Source organism: Oenanthe melanoleuca, chromosome 2 (genome assembly GCF_029582105.1).
Source record: "Oenanthe melanoleuca isolate GR-GAL-2019-014 chromosome 2, OMel1.0, whole genome shotgun sequence".
Lineage (NCBI taxonomy): Eukaryota > Metazoa > Chordata > Aves > Passeriformes > Muscicapidae > Oenanthe > Oenanthe melanoleuca.
In genome coordinates, this window is record NC_079335.1 from 111,743,392 (window position 1) to 111,762,801 (window position 19,410).

The 19,410-nt window shown below is 40.6% G+C and overlaps 1 protein-coding gene across 2 annotated transcripts in view; it reads right to left on the reverse strand.

Moving 5' to 3' along the window:
- Positions 1-19,031, reverse strand: part of LOC130249872 (ubiquitin-conjugating enzyme E2 E2) — a 196,125-nt gene extending 177,094 nt beyond the window's left edge. Inside the window, exons 1-3 of one of the 2 annotated variants that reach the window (XM_056485023.1) lie at positions 18,727-19,031; positions 14,031-14,219; positions 6,010-6,060 (exon numbers count right to left, since the gene is read on the reverse strand). In XM_056485023.1, the coding sequence (XP_056340998.1) occupies positions 6,010-6,060; positions 14,031-14,206 (227 nt within the window). In that variant the 5' untranslated portion in view covers positions 14,207-14,219; positions 18,727-19,031. The remainder of the gene's footprint in view (positions 1-6,009; positions 6,061-14,030; positions 14,220-18,726) is intronic. The other variant, XM_056485024.1, reaches the window with a different exon arrangement.
- Between the last annotated feature and the right edge of the window lie 379 nt (positions 19,032-19,410).

The following is a 19,410-nucleotide window of genomic DNA, read 5'->3' on the forward strand; positions in this document are numbered from 1 at the left end:
TCACACCACCTTCCCCAACTCACAATTTAAACCAGAGATTTAGTTATTTTCTACACTAAGCACATTGCAAATATCAAGGAATCCTGCCATGTCCATCACAGGCTGCTTTTGGAGCATTTTTCTGCCCTTTCCTGCTTCAAGGAATGTGTGATCTTCATGAGCCCCCTTATGCCCCATCTCATTTCCCTGCTTCAGCTGTGCCATAGGATGTGCTCTGGCATCTCCCTGACCTTCCCAATGGTGCTTGCTGAAGTACTCTTATTCTCCTCTAACACTAGTTTCTCTTTTCCTCTCCTCCTGGGAGAGGAGTTGTCATCATTGAAAAACTGGGAGAGCTGGCAGAAATGATGTGGAGGTATTGTTCAGCTGGGGGTATTAATGGGTGTTGTCAGACAGTGCCTTACATCGTCATCACTGAGTGAAGCTGCCAGACCTGGCAGGCAGCCAGTGGCAGGTTCCCTTTACTGCCTTTCTTCCTTTTATTTCATCTCCTGCCTTTGTGAAAGTTGCTAACTTTTCAAACCACCAATAGCCTCAACACATCCTGAAGCTTTTGAGCATTGCATGTAACCAACCCTAAAATCACCCCACAACAACAAGCAATAATGCAGTCAAGCAGATATTAGAAACTCAGTTTATTCAATGACAAAAAAAAAATTTCAGTGCTCTCTAGTAATTTTTCATATCAAACATAGATTTTCAAAGATATCAGGTAACTAAAAAAACAGCTAAATTTTAGAGGGCCTTCTAAGTACACTGCATCTTCACACATGGAAGACCCATGAAAAGAAACACCTGTGTTATTTTTTAAAAACAGATGCTTTGTAAACAATATGACATTGGAACGTCACTTTTACCATGAAAATAAACAGATATTTTTAAAGAAATGTTTCAATATAGTTACATACTTCAGACCTTAAAGCACAAATTGTGGCTCTGCACTATCTTAAAACAAAATAAGTAAAAGAATGAAAAGTTTATGTATCAAAAAGTAACCTGACACTTTTCATCCAAGGTACTCCAAGGTAATAAAATCTAAAAACCTCACCAGTTTAAAAAAACCAGCAATCTAATTCAAGTGATAAAATATAGTATGGTTGCTGTTATAAAATATAATCCCAGCGTGATTGTTAACTTGCAGGTCTTTGGGACATGTTTCTTGCTGCTTTTGAAGCAGAAAGGGACTCAAAAGTAAAACACAAAGCAGTTGCAGTGAGTACTCAAATTTTTAAAACATCCAACAGAACCCTGCACCCTGGTATAAACCACTTCTATCTTTTTGACTAAGTTTTGCTATTTGCTGTAAATTCTAAAGACACCTGGATAAGGTATATACCATATATTGCTCTGTCACATGTTCTGAGGAAGGTGACTAGCAGCAGATCAAAACAAGTCTATCCAGGCAGACAGTGAACTCCATGAGTAACACAATGGGAAGGGAGCCCAAATTCAGGATGGAGATGTTTGTGAAGAAAAATGTTCAGAGAAAGCATTTCTTACTATAGTTTTTCATCCTGCTCACACTTTAGCATCACAGCCATGTGCCTGTGGCTACAGACTGATGCCTCCCCAAGAAAACCAAAATCACAGAGCACAACTGCAGGGTAGATACTTGCTGTACCTGCTGCTCCAGGTCCCTCCACTTCTCCCCCTCTGCATTTTAGAGCAAGGCTGACCATCTTCTCCCTCCCTGTCTTTCCCTGATATTTTGCTCCCTTTTGTTTTCTACTCCTGACACTTTGCCCTCTCTTTAGCTTTAAAGCAGCACTAGGAAAGAGTTTAAACGTGGTCCCAAGAACAATAACTGAAATTGTTGGAACTCACATAATCCCATGGAGTTATGAAGATCCCAGCCTCAACATTTCAACAAAAACAGAGTAAAGAAATATTAATCAGAAATGTTGGACTCCATACACTCATTAATAATACAAGAAATATCCATGAGGCACACTGACCTCTCTCCCTAATTCAAATCGAAAATTTTGCCATTCCACTTGGCTTTTCTCAACATCATCCCAAAAAGAACTGTTTCAAGTATTATCAGTGTGATTAGTTTTCAAAAGCAAAATATTAGAATCACATATGCTGGTTGCTTATCAATTTTGCAGACAATATAAAAAGCAAGGAATTAATGTAATGATTCCCAAAAAATAGAAGAGATAAGACTACACACAGGATTTTAAACTGATTGTTTTGGAATGAGAGTCATTCTGCCCAGTCCTTTACAGTGTATTTCTGAGCCTCAAGCATTACTTATATTGCTATAGGCTAAAATAAATGGAAATGTAAAAAACATAATAGGAATTGCAGTAAATACACAGAAAAGAATGGTGAAAAGTACACACCAAAAGAAAACATGAAGGGGAAAATAGGTAATATCAGTGACTTAACAGGAAAATTTGGAGCAGTTGCTCCAAGTACCATCCACAGAGAGCAGCTATTCACTTAATGCTGGCTGTCCTTGTTTCCAGCTGCTAAGTCCACATTGAAAGAAGCTAAAAACACATAAAATACTTTCCAAATATTTTTTCCCATATAAGCAATTGGTATATAAGTTACCACAGAGATGTTATACCCTTGCCAGTGAAAAGGAAAATAGTATACAAGAAGCTGTATTCTATGAAATCTTTTGTCTTATGCACAATGCAGCCAAAAATTTGGGGAAGTTTGAAAAGGCATTATTTTAGCTACAAGTATTTCCAACTGTTCCCCTCTTTCAGCAAGGCAATATAGGAAAATGACACTTAAATATGAGGATCTTATCACCTGTGAGATAAGCTATACTTTGCACTACTCAGGAGCATAATATGTGTGCCATTTCTAGCAATCAAGCTTTGATATTTCAATGAGAGGGGAAAAAAAGACAAGTGGGAAATATCTACAATATCTACAATATATTACAATTTATCTACAATCTCCTGACAAACTGAAATTTCACAACGCTGCAGATTTAAAACATAAGTGCACCTGCTTTGCATTCAGGACTGTCCTTGAAGAGTAAATTCAGCTCAATATAAAAGTAAAATGGAGGGAGGGATGGGTCAACACATGCTGAAAACCATCCATTTCTTTTTGTTAAATGTGAAGTATAACAGGCTTTTTTATAACATGCCTTCCCCAAAAATAGCAATGATTACACTGCTCACCTTGGCTTTTTCACACACAGAACATGATACATTCTCAGTTCTGAGGAAGGAGCCAAAGTTTGTGGAGCCAAGAGGACTCTCTCCATCATCCAGTATCCAAACTACAGAAAAGGAAGTAGGGAGGCAGGCAACTGTAATTTCTTATAGCATTAACTCTTCTTTTAAAGCCATAGTGACAGATTTTTTAGGAACTCCGAAACCCAGAGCATTCCACAGTTTTGTAAAGATGCTGCAAGTCCCAGCAGTGATAATCTGCCAATTCCAAGGCATATTTGTGAGCAAGACTTTTTTTGTCTTCCAAACAAACACAAAGATTATGCAGTGTATTCTCTTCACAGGGATGAGGCAGGGGAAATGTTAAGATCACAGCTGCTGCAGCAGTGGAAGCTGCAGCTGCCTTGGAGCTTGCTTGGACTGTGTAGCTCACCAGGGGACTGAGGGATGCTACTGTGATACAGATACTGTTCCATCTGGGGCTTTTTTCATGAATTGGAGAAACCTGAAGCTTTGGCCTGCTGTAGTTAATGAAAAGTCTTGCAAATCGACTTTCAATACTTCACCCAGGTTCCAATTCAGCTCAAAAACTTCCCTATCAGAACTACCTAAGTATTTACTTAAGATAGCTGTATTCTTGAATACAACTTTCTTCACACCTTCTGTGATATTTAGCTTTCAGAATTATCACATTCCTATTGCTCAGCCATGATTTATTTTATTTATGAAAGAGGACATACAGTGGAGACAAGATGCAATCACAAGCATTTCAGGTAGCCTACATCTGGAATGAACTTACTTTTATGAAATATGGTCAGGCTTTTTATTAGAAAAAACTAACATGTCTTTTAACAATGACTTACATTTCACTAAAACCAAGAAAAGATGTATCCTTTAGATGATACTTTAGGGTAAGATATACTGTACAATGGCTCAGCTTTCCTCAAGAATCCTGCCTGGCTGATATATTTATTTTGTAACATTTGACTATAATAGAAAATAGATGAAGTTCAAATGAAAACACTGTTTAGACTATGTCAACAAAGCATAAAACTAAATGAAGTGATTCTGTATTGACTATAGAAAGATATTTGCTAATATTAAAGTTACTAATGGTTATCTATCAATCTATCTAGAACTGCATTAAAGCAGCAGACACATGAAGTTAGATGTAATTTTGTGATTTTGAAAAACAGCATCATGGAGTGTACTTTATTGCTATTTTATCATTAGTGTAAATAATTCAACAAACCCAGGAAACCTCCAGCTCAACTTGGTTTTTTTGTAAATTGCAAGTCACCAAAGGGCTTTCCACTAAGATAGCCAATACTTTACACTTGCTAGCAAAAAAAAAAAAAAAAAAAAAATAGTATCTTGTATACTGAAACAACTGCTTTTTATAAAGAGAAGGCTTCAGAAAACTAGAAGAAATGACACTGCTGTAAAAACTTGTAAGCCTTTTACTCTCAGTTCAAAGACTTAAGCATTCTTCTACAACAGACTGAAGTTTCATATTCATCTCAGCAAATCAATTCACTAATAGGCATCAGTCATCAACACTGAAGTAAAATCTGCCACATGAAAGAGCTTTGATGTGATTGAAGACTCAAACACAGTCCTAAGCATGACAGAACAGCTTAGCTATTAAAATGTTTTATCCAGCAAAAAACTGTTTGTCCTAATTGCCTGAAATACTCTTTGAATGCTATTATTGCAAGGCTACTTGACTAAGCAGAGCTTTGGTACATAGCCACTTGACTTCTATCTTGAGAACCAGCAGAACCACATCAAATCTTGTTAGGGTATTTTCTTACACATACTTTTGTCAAGAGACCAAAACAATAAAGCTGACTGTCATTTTTACTACCAGTTGCTTAGTTAATTCGATACTGAAACATACTGGGATTCATTATAAAAGCTGCATGCAACCAGCCATTTCTATCAATCTTTCTTTTTAGTGCATTAAGAGAATGAAACCTACTAACCACATCAGTTGAAATGGGGTGGCAGGACTGGGTGGAAGCTATTCTTCTGCACTGAGCCCAGCCTCTCACCACGAGAGGTGCAGTAGCAGACTCCTTTAAACAGCAATGTGCAGCCCTGGCCCAGCTCCAACACTGACCATATGTCACAGGCTGACAGATAAGAAGCCTGAGACAGCCATCTGAAAACAACTGTATACAGAACCAGCCACCAGACAGTCAGGGTTTCAAGGTCTATCTCATCATTCACTTCAAAGTCAATTTTAAACATACCAGAAGTAAACATATGTGACAAAAAAACCGCAACCCCTGCTCCAACCAAAGCAAAGCAAAGCAAACCACAACAAAATAAAAGACCCAAACCAAACAAGCACACAGCCATTATCAGAAAGTCCATATGATGCTATACTCTGATTCAGGAAGTGTCCACTGAATATTGCAATTGATTGCCACAAACACAATCAGACAATTACTACAGTTTGCACCTATAACATTTTCCTTTCTCCATTATATTCACAGTGTGTTAACAACTTGCAAAAGAAAGGAATCAAATATACCAAGCAACTGCCACCAAGATTACATTTTACAGAACCAAACAAAATACTATCCATTTCATATCTGAAATGAAGGGTGATTTGGTATTTGTCCTGTATCTATCAATGCACCACAGAGTTCATCCATTTATGCCACTACTTAGGTTACCAGAAAGTATGTCATATCAACTCCTTATATGCAGGCAACATATTATCTATCATCTCTTATTCCAAAATTACTCAATAATCAGCACGAAGGAATAACTAAAAATTACTTCAGTCCCCTATGCAATTTCCACAGCTCCATACATTTCATTTCCATATTCCAAATTAATAAAATCCAGGTGAACTTACCTACAGTTCGGAGGAGGGTCTAATGTAATTTCTGCAAGTTCTTTCTGAATTCTTAAAAAAAAAAAAAAAAGAAAGAAGTTATTATCAGGACTTTCTTTTCAATCTGTTTATTTCAACTTTATGAACATTTCTACATCAATAAACAGTAACAAAATATCATTCCTAGAATTTCTGATTGAAAGCTGATCTATAATGTTTCATGAAGCTGAAGCTGCAAGAACATGTAGAAGTAAAAATCAAATATTTTCTGAAAAATGAACCTCCAACAAGGAACAAATGCCATGAGCAGCCACCTAGAAAAATCACACTTTTTTCCATAGGTCAGGATTCTCAGCTCCTTTGTTCACTTACACAATTACTAAATATCTCATATACCCTCCTTCTATTTCCCTTCCTGCTGTATGTCTTATAGTTCTTGCCCTCCAGAATACTTAGCTTCTTAATGTATACTGAACTGGCAGGCAAAACCCCCCAGCTCAAAGGAAAATTGCCCAGAATAAGCCCACCCAGGACTTCACAATCTCCTGCATTTTGTGGGAGCTGATATTGGGTTCCCCAAAGGGAAGTACTCCAGCTCCCTGGTCAGCCTGGGGACCTGCTGCTGGACTCACTCTGATACCTGCCTTCTTTTCACTGAGGGGACAAAACTGGGTAAATGCTACCCCAGATGCAGTCTAATGAGAGCTGAGTAAAGGCAGATAAATCTCTTTCATCTGTCTATGGACTGTGGTTCTGTTAATAGCTCCCACACTGAGCCTGCTGTCTGCCAAGGCCCCCACACCATTCTGAGCAGAGATGATCCCCAGTATGTATCTGAGCAAGGGGCAAGTCCTCCCCACGTGCATGGTGTTCATTTGTCCTTGTTGAATTTCATGAGTTCCCTGTCAACCCTCTCCTGCAGCCTGGCCAGATCCCTCGGAGCCACAGCCTTGCCCCTGTGTGTACAAACTGCTTGTCATCTGAAAACTTCTCAGTGCACTCTGCCACATCCTCCAGGTCACCAATAAAGACATCACAGGCACCCTGCCAGAGTTCTTCCCCCAGGGAGAGCAACTTGGTTGTCAAGGATTTCTGGATATTCCCAGGCTGATGCTTCCTAGCCAAGTCCTTGAATACCTGATCTCTGCCACAGCTGGCAACGGGGGCTCTTTTCCTTTACACCACCATCTGCATCAGAGCCAGTATCTTGACCTCTGAAGAAATTTAAGCATGCAGAAGAGGATACAGAGTTCCCTAAGGAACTTGTAGGAGTTTACAGTTCCCAAAGACTTGCCAGATTACAGTGCCACAAGAAGGACTGTGAATGACACCTTCCCTATAAACTATGCCCAAGGCTTTTTTTATAGGTTACTTCAGCACAAAATCGTGAACATTTAGAAGGAGGAAGGAAAAGAAAAACAAATCAATACATCCTCAGTATTTTCTCCTTGCCTTCTGCTTCACAAGATTTCATGCACAGAGCAGATTGCTATTCCTATTATTCCTTACACTAAAAAAGAAATAACTACACAATAATGCCACTCAAACTCCTGAGATAGGTGCTCAAGTCACAAGCCAAAGGTTCAAGCCTGACCTACACATATCATGCTAAAAATGACTGCTTCCCATTTTGCATATAAATACAGGTAAAGAAAATGACATATCACAATAAGCATTCAGATATATTGACATATATAATGCAAAAAAGAGCAGTTTAATCCTTTATATAATGTTACAGTCCAAACACAACCTTGCATTTTAAGGAGTCTCACAGCCACTATCAAAATTCCCCTTATGCCACTATGAATTGGTTTTATGGCTATAATGAATAAATGAATCAACAGCAGTAGAAGAACTGGCCTGAACCAGAAACTCCAGCCTTTATCATTCACATTCTGAAATAATTAGGACATACGTGGGCAAGATTTGTAGGCAGAAGTAATAATCATTCATTAAGACCTGATGAGATCATTGAAAAGATAAAAATACTCTTCCAGATGCTTAGATTTTCTTCTAACTCCTATGCATATAAATACAGGCAAAACAAATGGCTTACCAAAATAAACATTCAGGTCTATTGGCATACATAATATAGAATGCCCCTGCATGTACCAGCTTGCACCCAACTTGGTGCCATCTGAAAACTTTAGAGTGCACTCTGCCACATCATCTAGATCACTCATAAAGACATTACAGGCATCCTGCCAGAGTTTTTACTCCACAGAGAGCAACTTTGTTGTTCGGGATTTCTGGTCATTCCCAGGCTGATGCTTCCAAGTCAAGTCCTTGAATCCTTGATCTCTGCCACAGCTGGATGTATACACCCCACATACAGAGCTGCTGTACACCCTACAAAGTTATTTTTGTAGAGGGCAAGCAATTTGATCTTTACTTGCTTTTTCTACTCATTGAGATGCTTGTACCTCCAGCATACAGAATTCTTTCAATAAATATCATAACTTTCTTATAAAAATACAAGAACAGTCTGCCTAGTCAAGCACAACATCATTGTAGTAACACTGAAAGTCATCCCACTTTTTAATTAGTGAAGTTTGAGCACAACAAAAATGTTGCTTTAAAACAGTTAGCTTTTTTAAAGAATCCTAACAAATCACAACTTAATTGTGGGAATGCTTAAAATATTTCATCTGTATATTACAAAATTCTGCCATGATTTTGAAATCTACACTATCACAAAATCAAACTACAGAAAACCTAGGTTGCATGGAAACTTCAGTTTTGTGGTTTATGAGTTACTTTGCTTTTTCAGCCTTTTTTGAAGTTACAGAATGATGGCATTGCACTTTATTATAGAGTCAGAGATCATTCCTTTGTTTTACATATAGTAGTAAAAACAGGTAATATTTCATGGCATTAGAGTGAGTATGAAGCAAGTCAAGAAATGATTGACAACTTCAATGACTTTAGTCCTAGATCAAAAATTTTACATTCTTCCTCCTAAATCCTAACCCACGTTCCTTACATTCTGAAAACAAAACAGTCTCTCATTTTCTCCATCTGTTCTAGTTCAACCCAAAACTTCTAGTGCCAAGAGCACTAAAATGGCCCTTAAGTTATTTTGTGATTGAGCAGACACGGACAAACCACCTTTCTGCTTCAAGACAAAGATTGATCAGATGGCACAGTCTATTCATGTTCAAAAGACATCATTGCTCTTGCAAACATCTAAGACAAAGAGATGTTTAATTCATGATTATTCTTACACAAACAAGACAAACATATTACCACAATCCTGTCCATCAATTGCTCCTCAGCAAGCTGCCCATGTTTGTTCTCCTAGCCTGTGGTGTCCCAAACTAAAATTAATTTATACACCTTACATTTCTTTTGTCACAACCTCAATTTACCTTGCACTCATGCTGGGAGCTCATTCACAAGCAGTTTCTGTAGAACAGCTGACACGTAGCTTGTTCACATGTCACAGCATTCAGAGTCACAATTAAATCATGGGGCAGCATCCCGGAGAGCCTCGCACCGACAGAGACCTCCAGCGTGCGAGCAGCCCTTTGTCTGCACGTGCTCTGGCACTCGCTTCCCATCCCCACCGATGGGAATTCCCCTCGGAATCTGGACCTGCCTCGTTTCCTCCGCTGACCACCGAGGATCCCCCGCGAGAACGCGCGGCCTCTGGCAACTAAACGCGTTTTCTCAGGGTCCTTTCTGGCATCTGTTTCTTTGGATTTTCTGCCTCAATAACAGTTATGTTTAGCAATGCCAAAGAGGGAAAACCCTCTAAATTAAAATCATTATATATATCCAGTTTATACTTAAAACTGATGACATTATGGTTTACTACATATTGGACAATGGGGATGATGGCAGGGGGTGAGGCTCTTGCTAGTAATCAGAGCCCTGGGCTGCACACATAAGACATTTAATTTGCAATGACAGATCTCATACTTTGTTGGGTCTTAGAGAAGTCATTTGACTCTTCTCTCTCATATATACATATATATGTATATACACACATATTAAAAAAAAATTCCCACCATTTTACTAACAGAAAAGAACAAACACAGTTGCCTTCCAGTAATGGTGCAAAAGGTTAATCTACTCGTAAATTCAGAAGCATGAAAGTACATTGTGGATTTCAAACATTATTAATTTTCACAGACACATATTTACAACTGTACCAAGCCAAAAGGGACTGAGTGTTGTTTCCTTCACAAAACAGTTCTCTAAAGCTAACAGAGACATGAACGTATTAGAGAATTTCCCAACATTATTAATAGGAAAAGAAATAAAACAAAGGACTACATGATAATAATTTACTTTTACCACATCCTGTTTTCTAAACTACACGTCTCTCTACCCATAAAAGCCAGACCAATCAATAGCCTATACCAAAGAATATACTACTTAGAAAATACTTTAAAATGCAGTCACTAGTATGTATTTCAATACTAAACAAATTGTGACTGAGCAGGAAATTTATCATTTGATTAGTTTCATATTGGAGGAAAAGAAATATTCTCGCCTACTGTCTAAAAGATGGATAAATGACAAGGATATTTCTTGTAAGAAAAAGCACTCCATATTCAACATGCTAAATATCATTTCCAGATTCTGTGATAAAACTCTCAGGAAAAAGAAGGGTAAGGGGAGGGAAAAATGCTCAGTTTTGCTGAATTTTTGAACCAATTTAATCTATCACTTATTTGCTCCTCCTTAAGGCAGCAACTTCTTTGAATAATGAAAAGATTACAACTGAAGTTGTAGAGTCCACAATTCATTGTAGGCACAGATACTTATTAAAAAATGTCAGGATTGGACATAAAGGTTTACAGGTTTTTCAACCAGCAACTTCAGGAGCCAAGCAAAACAATACATTTATTTGTTGAGCTACTGTGTCAGCCAAGAATGGTTACACTTCTCTCAATCCAAAGGTCATGCTAAGATTTGCTACTTAAGAGGTAACAAGATGCCTGCTGTTTTCAAGGACAGCAACTCAATTCCCTGTCTGAACTGTAATTGTGATATGCAGCGAGTTTCTCAATCTTGACATGTTGGGTAAGAAAGGTTGCTATTTAAGGTGATGCCCTCTGGGTGAGGAAAATTGAAGGACCGGCACGCTGCACGACACATGCTGTAAGCTATTACACCTGTACAGCAGCCAGTGCTGAGGTATTAACAGAGAAGGACAGTGTGTGATGGCATTCTGCCTTCTTGGTGCCATCCACAGCAATGCTAACAGAAGAAACTCCGTATCTCAATACCAAAAATCTTGCTCAAATAGAAATTTAAGTGGTTTCATACAGCCTCTGTAATCAGAGCACTTTGGAAAGCAGTTAAGCTGCTTGAAGGGTATATTCATACATAAGACATGGGAGCAGTTTACTATTACACAAGCAAAAGGCATCACAGTGCTAAATCTTGATTTATATAAAACCCCATGCTACCAAAAATTCTTTAAATCTAACTGACTACATAAACATACAAAAGAAAAGCAAAACAGTTTTCCACATAGAGATGCACAAATCTTCCTTCATATACTGCAGGTATCATAATGCAATCCAAAAATACTGTGGCTACAATTCCATATGCAGGAAAAAGCTTTCCAAATGAGAAAATCTGATTTCCAAACTCAGGTTAGAGTCATGTCTGTAGTCTGTGACTTTAGCTCCAGTGAACTTGCTGGTGTTTGATGCTTTTAACAGGAGTAAGCAAATCTTGACCAAATTAATAACTGTGCTACACTCTGTTGTTTGAGCACTTTACTGATTTTAGCAGAGCTGACTCCTTTCACTATAATAAAGGTACAAGAGTTAAGCTTTATTAATCCTGCACTATTTCTCATTCCTAATGAACTAAAATAACAATATTACTATGAAGATGTTTTGTACATGTAATTTCTGGAATACTTATCACATATTGAAGACATTAAGACATTTTTCCTTACTTTATGCTACTCCTCTCCTTTTTAGCCTCTACTTTAATTTCTGATTTAGCTTTCTTGAGACACTACTGATTTTAATTAAAAAACACAGAAAAAAAACCTGTAATACGAAAACCTGGCCAGATTAGAGAAGGTCCAATCTCAATTCTAACACAATGACAAACTACTGAATATTAAAGAGCAAATAAAGGAAAAAAAATACAATTATACTAATAAAAACCCCCATTTCTATAAATCTCTATGTTTCTCTAACCCTTCCAGAAAGTGCTACAACAACCAGCACTCCTAAAATACACTTCTCTTCAAAAATACTGTACACATATCTACAGAACTATTGTAAGTCATGTCAGCTATTAAAATGTATAATCAAATGTATATTTCTGAAATGTATAATCAATATTACTAGACATGTAAAACTAGCTTTAGAGTCTAACTGGCAAATGTACTGATGTCAGCAACTGATGGCATAATTAGTTTCAGCAGAACCATAAGCAGATATGATTAAACTTTAAAAGGTTTAAGTAATTTTATCGCTGTAAAATGCTTGTTGATAAAAGCTCTAAGCTTTGAAGATACAAAGCTAAGATTAATAGACCAATTTCTGACATATCATTATTAATTTTTTAATAAGATAGCATCCACAGGCCCTTGTCAGAATTGTAGCATCATTACACCAGGCATTGTACAAAGCTCAGAAGCACAGACTGCTTTCTAAAGATGCTTGAAACTGTTTTTATGACCTTAAAAGTCATGACTAATCCAATATTCCTAATATTTAAAAAATAATAATAGCAGGAAGCAGATGAAAGAGAGGACCAGAAACCATAATGGCTGTGAAGATTAACTACATGAATAACATCACAATTTGTAGTGAAAGCTGGGTGGGGTTTTTTTCCCTTCTTGTCATAAAAGGAAACACAGGCAAGTTTTGCTGGCCATTCTGTAAGTGATATGACCAATTAATCTCCTAAAAGTGCCATAATAGGAATGGGTGTCCAAAAATAATTTCTCCAGGGAATTAAAAATGGAAAAAAAAACCAGCTCTAAGAAAGGTATCCACAGCAGAAGAAAAGCATGACAGTACCTCACTGGAAAGACAAAGGATACTTCAGTTCCGAAAACGATTTTGTTGGTAAGGGACAGATTAAGGCAAAACAAAGACTTGAATCCTGACAAGATGTACACACATGCTTATATATTATTATTTACAGACTCTGACTACATGCACATGTTATAAATTATGGCAGCAGGGGTTTGATGCTTCTCCTTTCCTACAGCACCACACTGGTACAACTCCAGTGTTTTCTCTTGTAGTTTACACAGCCTTGGACTAGCAAAGAAACGAGATCTGGGAATTCTGCATCGGGACAGTCTGCAGAATTGGTCTCTTGTCAGGTTATTTTATGAGTGCTTTTTAACCTCAATCACTATAATCCCACTTGCCCAGACTAACAACCCTACATGTACTAGGGAAGAAACACTAAACTGTAAATTCCTTCTGTCTGGTCTGAGCAAGACAATCGTTATCTGGAGATGAACGTGATAGCATAGAATAATTTAAATAGCTATTCTACAAACCAACCTTTCATCTCAATCAGAAAAGAGAGGGAAAAGAAATGGGTATTAAAACAGATCACAGTTTAAAGTAATGAAATCAACATAGATTTGCTGTTCACTCAAGTATTTTTGACCTGACCATCCAGGAAAAGAAAAGGCAGTACTTCATGGCAATAGGTATTACAGTAGTCCTAACATGCTGAGTTACTGAACTGTCTGAAATGTTTATGGCTAATTAACTGTAAGTTACACTGACAAGTTTCAACATCAGTCATACATATACAGAGATATATTTTATAAGGCTACAAAACTGTCTGAGTTTTATTAGCAATAAAAAAATGTCAGCTTTTATCATGCAAGCAACTATTAAAACCATGTGAAAGAGGCAAACTGACAAAGAAAGGCAGAACTGTACAGGTCTCATTATTATGACCAGTCTCAAAAGGCTGTTACACTGATACAGTAATAATAAAACAATCAGAAAATTAATATACTGAGTCAATACATGGATTTGATGGTCAGCTGAAAGAAGAGAAAGGAAAATAAACAATCAGGAAGAACACTGTACCTTTTAGCACTAGTTGACAATTTAGCAGCTGTTTTGCTTGATATTTTCCCCTCTTTTTTCTTGGGTTGAACTTGCTCCCTTTCTTGTTCCTGCTGAGCACCCTCACGCTGATCTCCATCAGAGCTGCCTCCACTAGTGCTTGGACTATCATCCACTCTCTGCCCCTCTGTAGACATGGCAGATGCTGCACTGAACAAAGACAAACAACCAAAGTTAGCTTTTTGAGAAGAAACTGCCTAATTGTATTTCTTACATGCTTAAGGAAAGAACACATGGGATATATGTTTTTGTCTTAATAAAATAATGCTTGTGTCACAGTAGTTCAGTAATCCTTGCACTGAAGAGTTTGCCACAAGCATCTTAACAATAATTCAGGAGCTGGCAATTTTAAACCCTACACCACTGCCACCCCTCAAAACACTCCAGCCAACCCACAAACAAAAAATACAAAATAAACACACAAACAAACCCCCTGTGAAACCCCATATATATATATATATATATATATATGTATATGAAAACCAGAAGTTATTGAAGTTAAGTGGGAAACATAATCCTGAAAATATAAAACCATTCACTGTGAATTATGTTTTTAAACACTCAGCAGTACCATGAGTTAGCTGTCCCATCAACTATGCCACCAGTTCAAATCTACCACAGTTAGTTAAAAACTGAGAGTTATTACTTAGGACTCTCTGTTATCCCATATGAAACAAATCTGTGGGCTCATTCCAAGTCTACAATGTGGGTTTCCACATTACAAAATCCACATCTTGGCATGCTTGATGGAAACACAGAACTAAAAAGCTCTAACACAGGACTGTTTGTATTTACTAGAACGCTAAGCACGTTGGTAGAAGATATAAGGAAGTTTTTTCTTGACATTTCATTCAGGCAACATAAAGCAACAAACTTGCCAGAGACCATGAGCAGCAAGAAATCTCAGTATATTTCAGAAGGCAAGTTAATGCTTTATTCACACACTTCTGATACTAGTTAGCTATTTTAATTTCTTCCTTCATTTTAAATAGTGTAACAATATGCCGACAGATGAGGAATTACAAACCCACTGTTACAGCTGTCATGACTTCTCAAACTCTCAAACTGTTCTAATGAAGGGCAGATGCCCACGAAAAACTCTTACTGAATTAGCATATGTGGTGGCACGGACTGATTTAAAAAAAAAGAAAAAGCCAAACCAAACAGAAAACCCAAGCCAAACAAAAAAAACAAACTGAAACACAGGTCTTTCCTTTAACTCCAAATCTGTACCTTATATACCTATGCTACATATCCTTCTCTAGAGATTTTTAATAAAAAGCACACAGGCCCAAATGTTACTTGCTTACACCCACGCAATCCCCATGTATCTGGGTAGTTTTCTGATCAAATCTGTCTGAATGAAGAATTTGCTCTTTCATACATAAAGAGTTTCAAATTGCTGTGAACTTCGACTCGCTTTTCCTTTTACCTATGTACAGACATCATCACAATTAAGAACAAAACCATTCACCTTGACTATTATCTGTTTTAAGATTTGCTCAAGGGAGCATAATGAGATTTCAGGCTCAGATTCAACCATGCTTGTTCTGTGGATTAAACAAAGTTCATCTCTCTGTACATATTTATGGAAAGAGACAGCAAAGGAAAAGTAAATTAATACCAATGCCAACAGGGTTATGTTGAAAAGGACGCTTTTTAAAGAAGCATAAGTGTTCTCGATAGGGAACAGAAATAAATTTACTCCTATAATGAAAAGCCTTTACCAAGATGTAATGCTATCAAATAATACATACTACAGAGTAGAAGAAATAATCTATTCAAGCATTATTGACACATCCAACTAACTTCAGGAGGAATTAGGTCTTTTTCATCTATTTTGTGAAGCTATAGTGAAAAATAATTCTGGAAGTATGGCACCCCTTCAAAATGTTTAGACATTAAAAGAAACAGCAGGCAATACCAAGTGATAGATAGGTGACTAAAGTTTCCCTTAATCAGCTTAAGCTGCAATTTTTATTTTATAACAGAAAATAATGTTTTTATATCTAAATATATGTAAATGCACAGCACCTAGCCGGCTCATTTAGTTTTCTACCCTAAAATTAAAATACAAAAATTGTCCATTCCTAGAGAACCATTTCTCCCATAGTACAGCTACAACAATATATTCAACATAGTTTGTAAATTGTCACAGGCTGACTTTCAGACATGTAAATCCTGGTTGTCAGATTCCAAGGTAAAAGCAGCAGAACACTTACAGGTAATAAACGACAGAAGTATCACATTCTGACAAGTCAAAATATGCAACTATAATGCAATTTTGATAGTAAGTACCCATTTTCCTTGCTTCTACATAAAGTTAAAATACAACCTCATCTCTTTTTATAACACTTACATTGGCCTTTATTTGCCCTAGATTTTACTTCTGACCTTTGCTTAATACATCTAATTTTAAAAAGAAAATTTCTCTCTTCACAATGTACATAGGCTTTAACACTGCAGGCCAGAAAGTTAAAAGCATATTTAACAATGCTTATATGCATAGGACATCTGCTATGAATAATCTTGGCTATAAATACTACTATTATCCAAAAAACAACTGTATTCACTTCATAAGTTCAGGTTACTATCCAGCAGACAAACACTGTAACAGTAGCCCAGAGCATGTAATTACTGTAACATATAATGCCAGCATTTACAAGAGGAAAATGCTTAAATCTGTCATTTGATGTCTGGCGAGTTTGGGGGGCTGGGGAGGTGTTTGGGTTTTGGGTGTTTTTCTTTCCTTTCTCCTTCTGTACCTGTTCCCCTTCTGACACCCAGGCAATTCCTTCTATTCCTTCTCCTCACAATATCTGCATTTTTAGGAAGTTTTGTTCAAGGGATGCTCAGTATTGTGGTTAAAAGCGTGTTTTAAGCGGCCTGAAATTTGACACTTCAAATTGTGTCAAACTTAAAAAGATACACAAACATATAAACAAGTAAGAGAATGGTGGGGGGGCGGGGAGATTAGTGGAGAGGATGACACCGTGAAGAAATCATAAAACATTTCTCTGCCACTAACACAGACATAGAAGATACATTCATATAACACAGAAATATAAGATATTCCCTGAATCAGAAGAGCCGTGTGTTTGCAAGTGTCACACAGAGCGAGAGGGGACACACGATGTCCAGGTTCCCGGCCGCCGGGCTAGCCCGCATTCACACGAGGGTTGCCACCCTCCCGGCTGTTGGGCAGAGAAAAATGAGCGGAGGGGACAGAGGAAGGAACGAAGGGGGACTTAAAAGCCTCTCCCTTAACGTGAGATGAATCAGCACAGAGGCAGATTACAAGTGTAACTATAACTATCAATTCGAAGTGAAGAGTGTCCCAAATATTTTGCTGTTGTCAAATATATCCACTGGCACCTTCCCTTTCCTCCTCAAACTCAAAACAAAACCAAAACAACAATAACAAAAACAAACAAACTAACAAGAGAAACAAACAAGCCAACAACAACAACAAAAAGAAAAACCCCGACAAAAATACCCCCAAACCACCAGTCATTATCACACACACACACAAAAAAAAAAAAAAAAAAAAATTTTAAAAATCCACCAAGATTCTAGCTAGCAATGTGCAGATGGATCCCAAGGGCGGCAAAGCTAGTGATGATGTCTTTCTAAAGCGCTGGTAATTCCCTATAAGCCAAGATAAATTGAGTATTTCTGCAGGGTCCACCACGAGCAGCAATGGCAGCAGCCGCCTTACTTCATCCTCATTAGAAACCATAAAGGGCAGAAAGACCACAACATCGCGGGACGGGAGGCAGAGCGAGCCCGGTCCGCGGCAGGGGAGGGTCCGCCACGGAGGGGCACCCGGAAGGATGGGATGGGACGGGACGGGAGGGCAGCCCGGGCTCCCACGGCCGCGCGTGGGCACACGAGCATCCCCAAAAACACGCACCCCCCCGCACTCCCACGGCCGGGCGGGCGGCGGCCCGGCCACGGTGAGAAGTAGGAGACAACCGAGGAGAGGAGGAGGAGGAGGAGACTGCGAGAGGAAGACGTCGGGGGAACATGCGGGAAGGGAGAGGGCTGGGCTGCGGGGCTCCTCGGGGCGCGGGGGGGTAGTGCCTTTCCCGAGGGGTTCCAGCCGGGGTGCCCAGCGCTGCGGAGGGGGGCGTGGGGATAGCGCATCCCCGGATCGTGCCGGGGGACACAGGGGACCCCTGCCCGAGCGACCCAGGGGCGCAGAGTGCCGCGGGGACCATGCGGAGCAGGGCCAGAGGGCTGGCGCGGAGCGGGGGTGGCCGCTCGCAGCAGGGCGAGCAGGACAAATGGACACGGAAGAGTTGCTGAGAGGGTGTGGGGGTGCCGAGGAGCAATGGAGGCTGGATGGAGCCTGGGGGAGCGGGGAGCGCCGGCAGAGATGCCGAGGTGGCCGGGGGCGGCGGGGGGGCGGCCGGGACGGTTGCTATGAAAGGGCACGGCCGAGGATGACAAGGGGGGGAAGGGGTACCAGGCAGCGCCGGGGGGATGCGGAGAGGGGAGGGAAGATGAAGGATAAAGATACAGACCGAGGGTCGCGGATAAATGTGGGGGAGAGGGTGCTGCCGCGGGGGAGGGATGGCGAGTGCCGGGGGGGAGGGGAGGCAGACGGGGCAGAGGTAGGTGTACCCCGGCAGAGACGGGGGAAAGCCGCCGCTACCTGCGGGCGAGCGCAGGTCTCTCTCTCGCTGGTGCCGGGCACAGGCTGCGGGACAATCCGTCGCGGTCGCCCCGACTCCGGCCGGGCGCGGGGCTGGAAAGGGGCTGCAGCCGCTCACTGAGTCATGAGCCCGCTCCCCCGCGCTCCTCGCTCTCCGCTTCCTCTCCGCTTCCCCGTCTCCGCCGAGCAGCAGCCACGGCCGCTGCTGCCGCCGCTCCTCCCGCCGCCGCCGCCGCCGCCGCTCCTGCCCCCGCTGCCCGGAGAGAAGTGGAGCCGCTGCCGCGCGCGCGCGCGCACCCCCGCCGCCGCCTCCGCGCGCGCGCGCGCCCCCACCCGTCCGCCCGGCGCCGCGCGCGCGCGCGCCCCCGCCAGCCAATTATCCCGGGCGCTCGCGGGCGCCGAGGGAGGGGCGGGAGGGCGGGGGCGCGCGCGCGGTTTCGGCAAGGGAGGGGGGGGGGGGGGAAGTGACTGGAGGGGGAGCGCGGGCGGGCGCGCGCCCGCGGGGGCTGGCGGAGGCCGCGCGCCGCCGGGCAGGGGGGAGGGGCAAGAGGCGGCGGCGGGAGCGCGCGTTAAAGGGAAGCACCGGGGGCTGGGCGGGGTCAGCGGGGCAGAGGAAGAAGGAGGAGGAGGAGGAGGCGGCGGGAGGGGATGGGGCGAGCGGAGACCCTCGGCCGGGGACCCGGG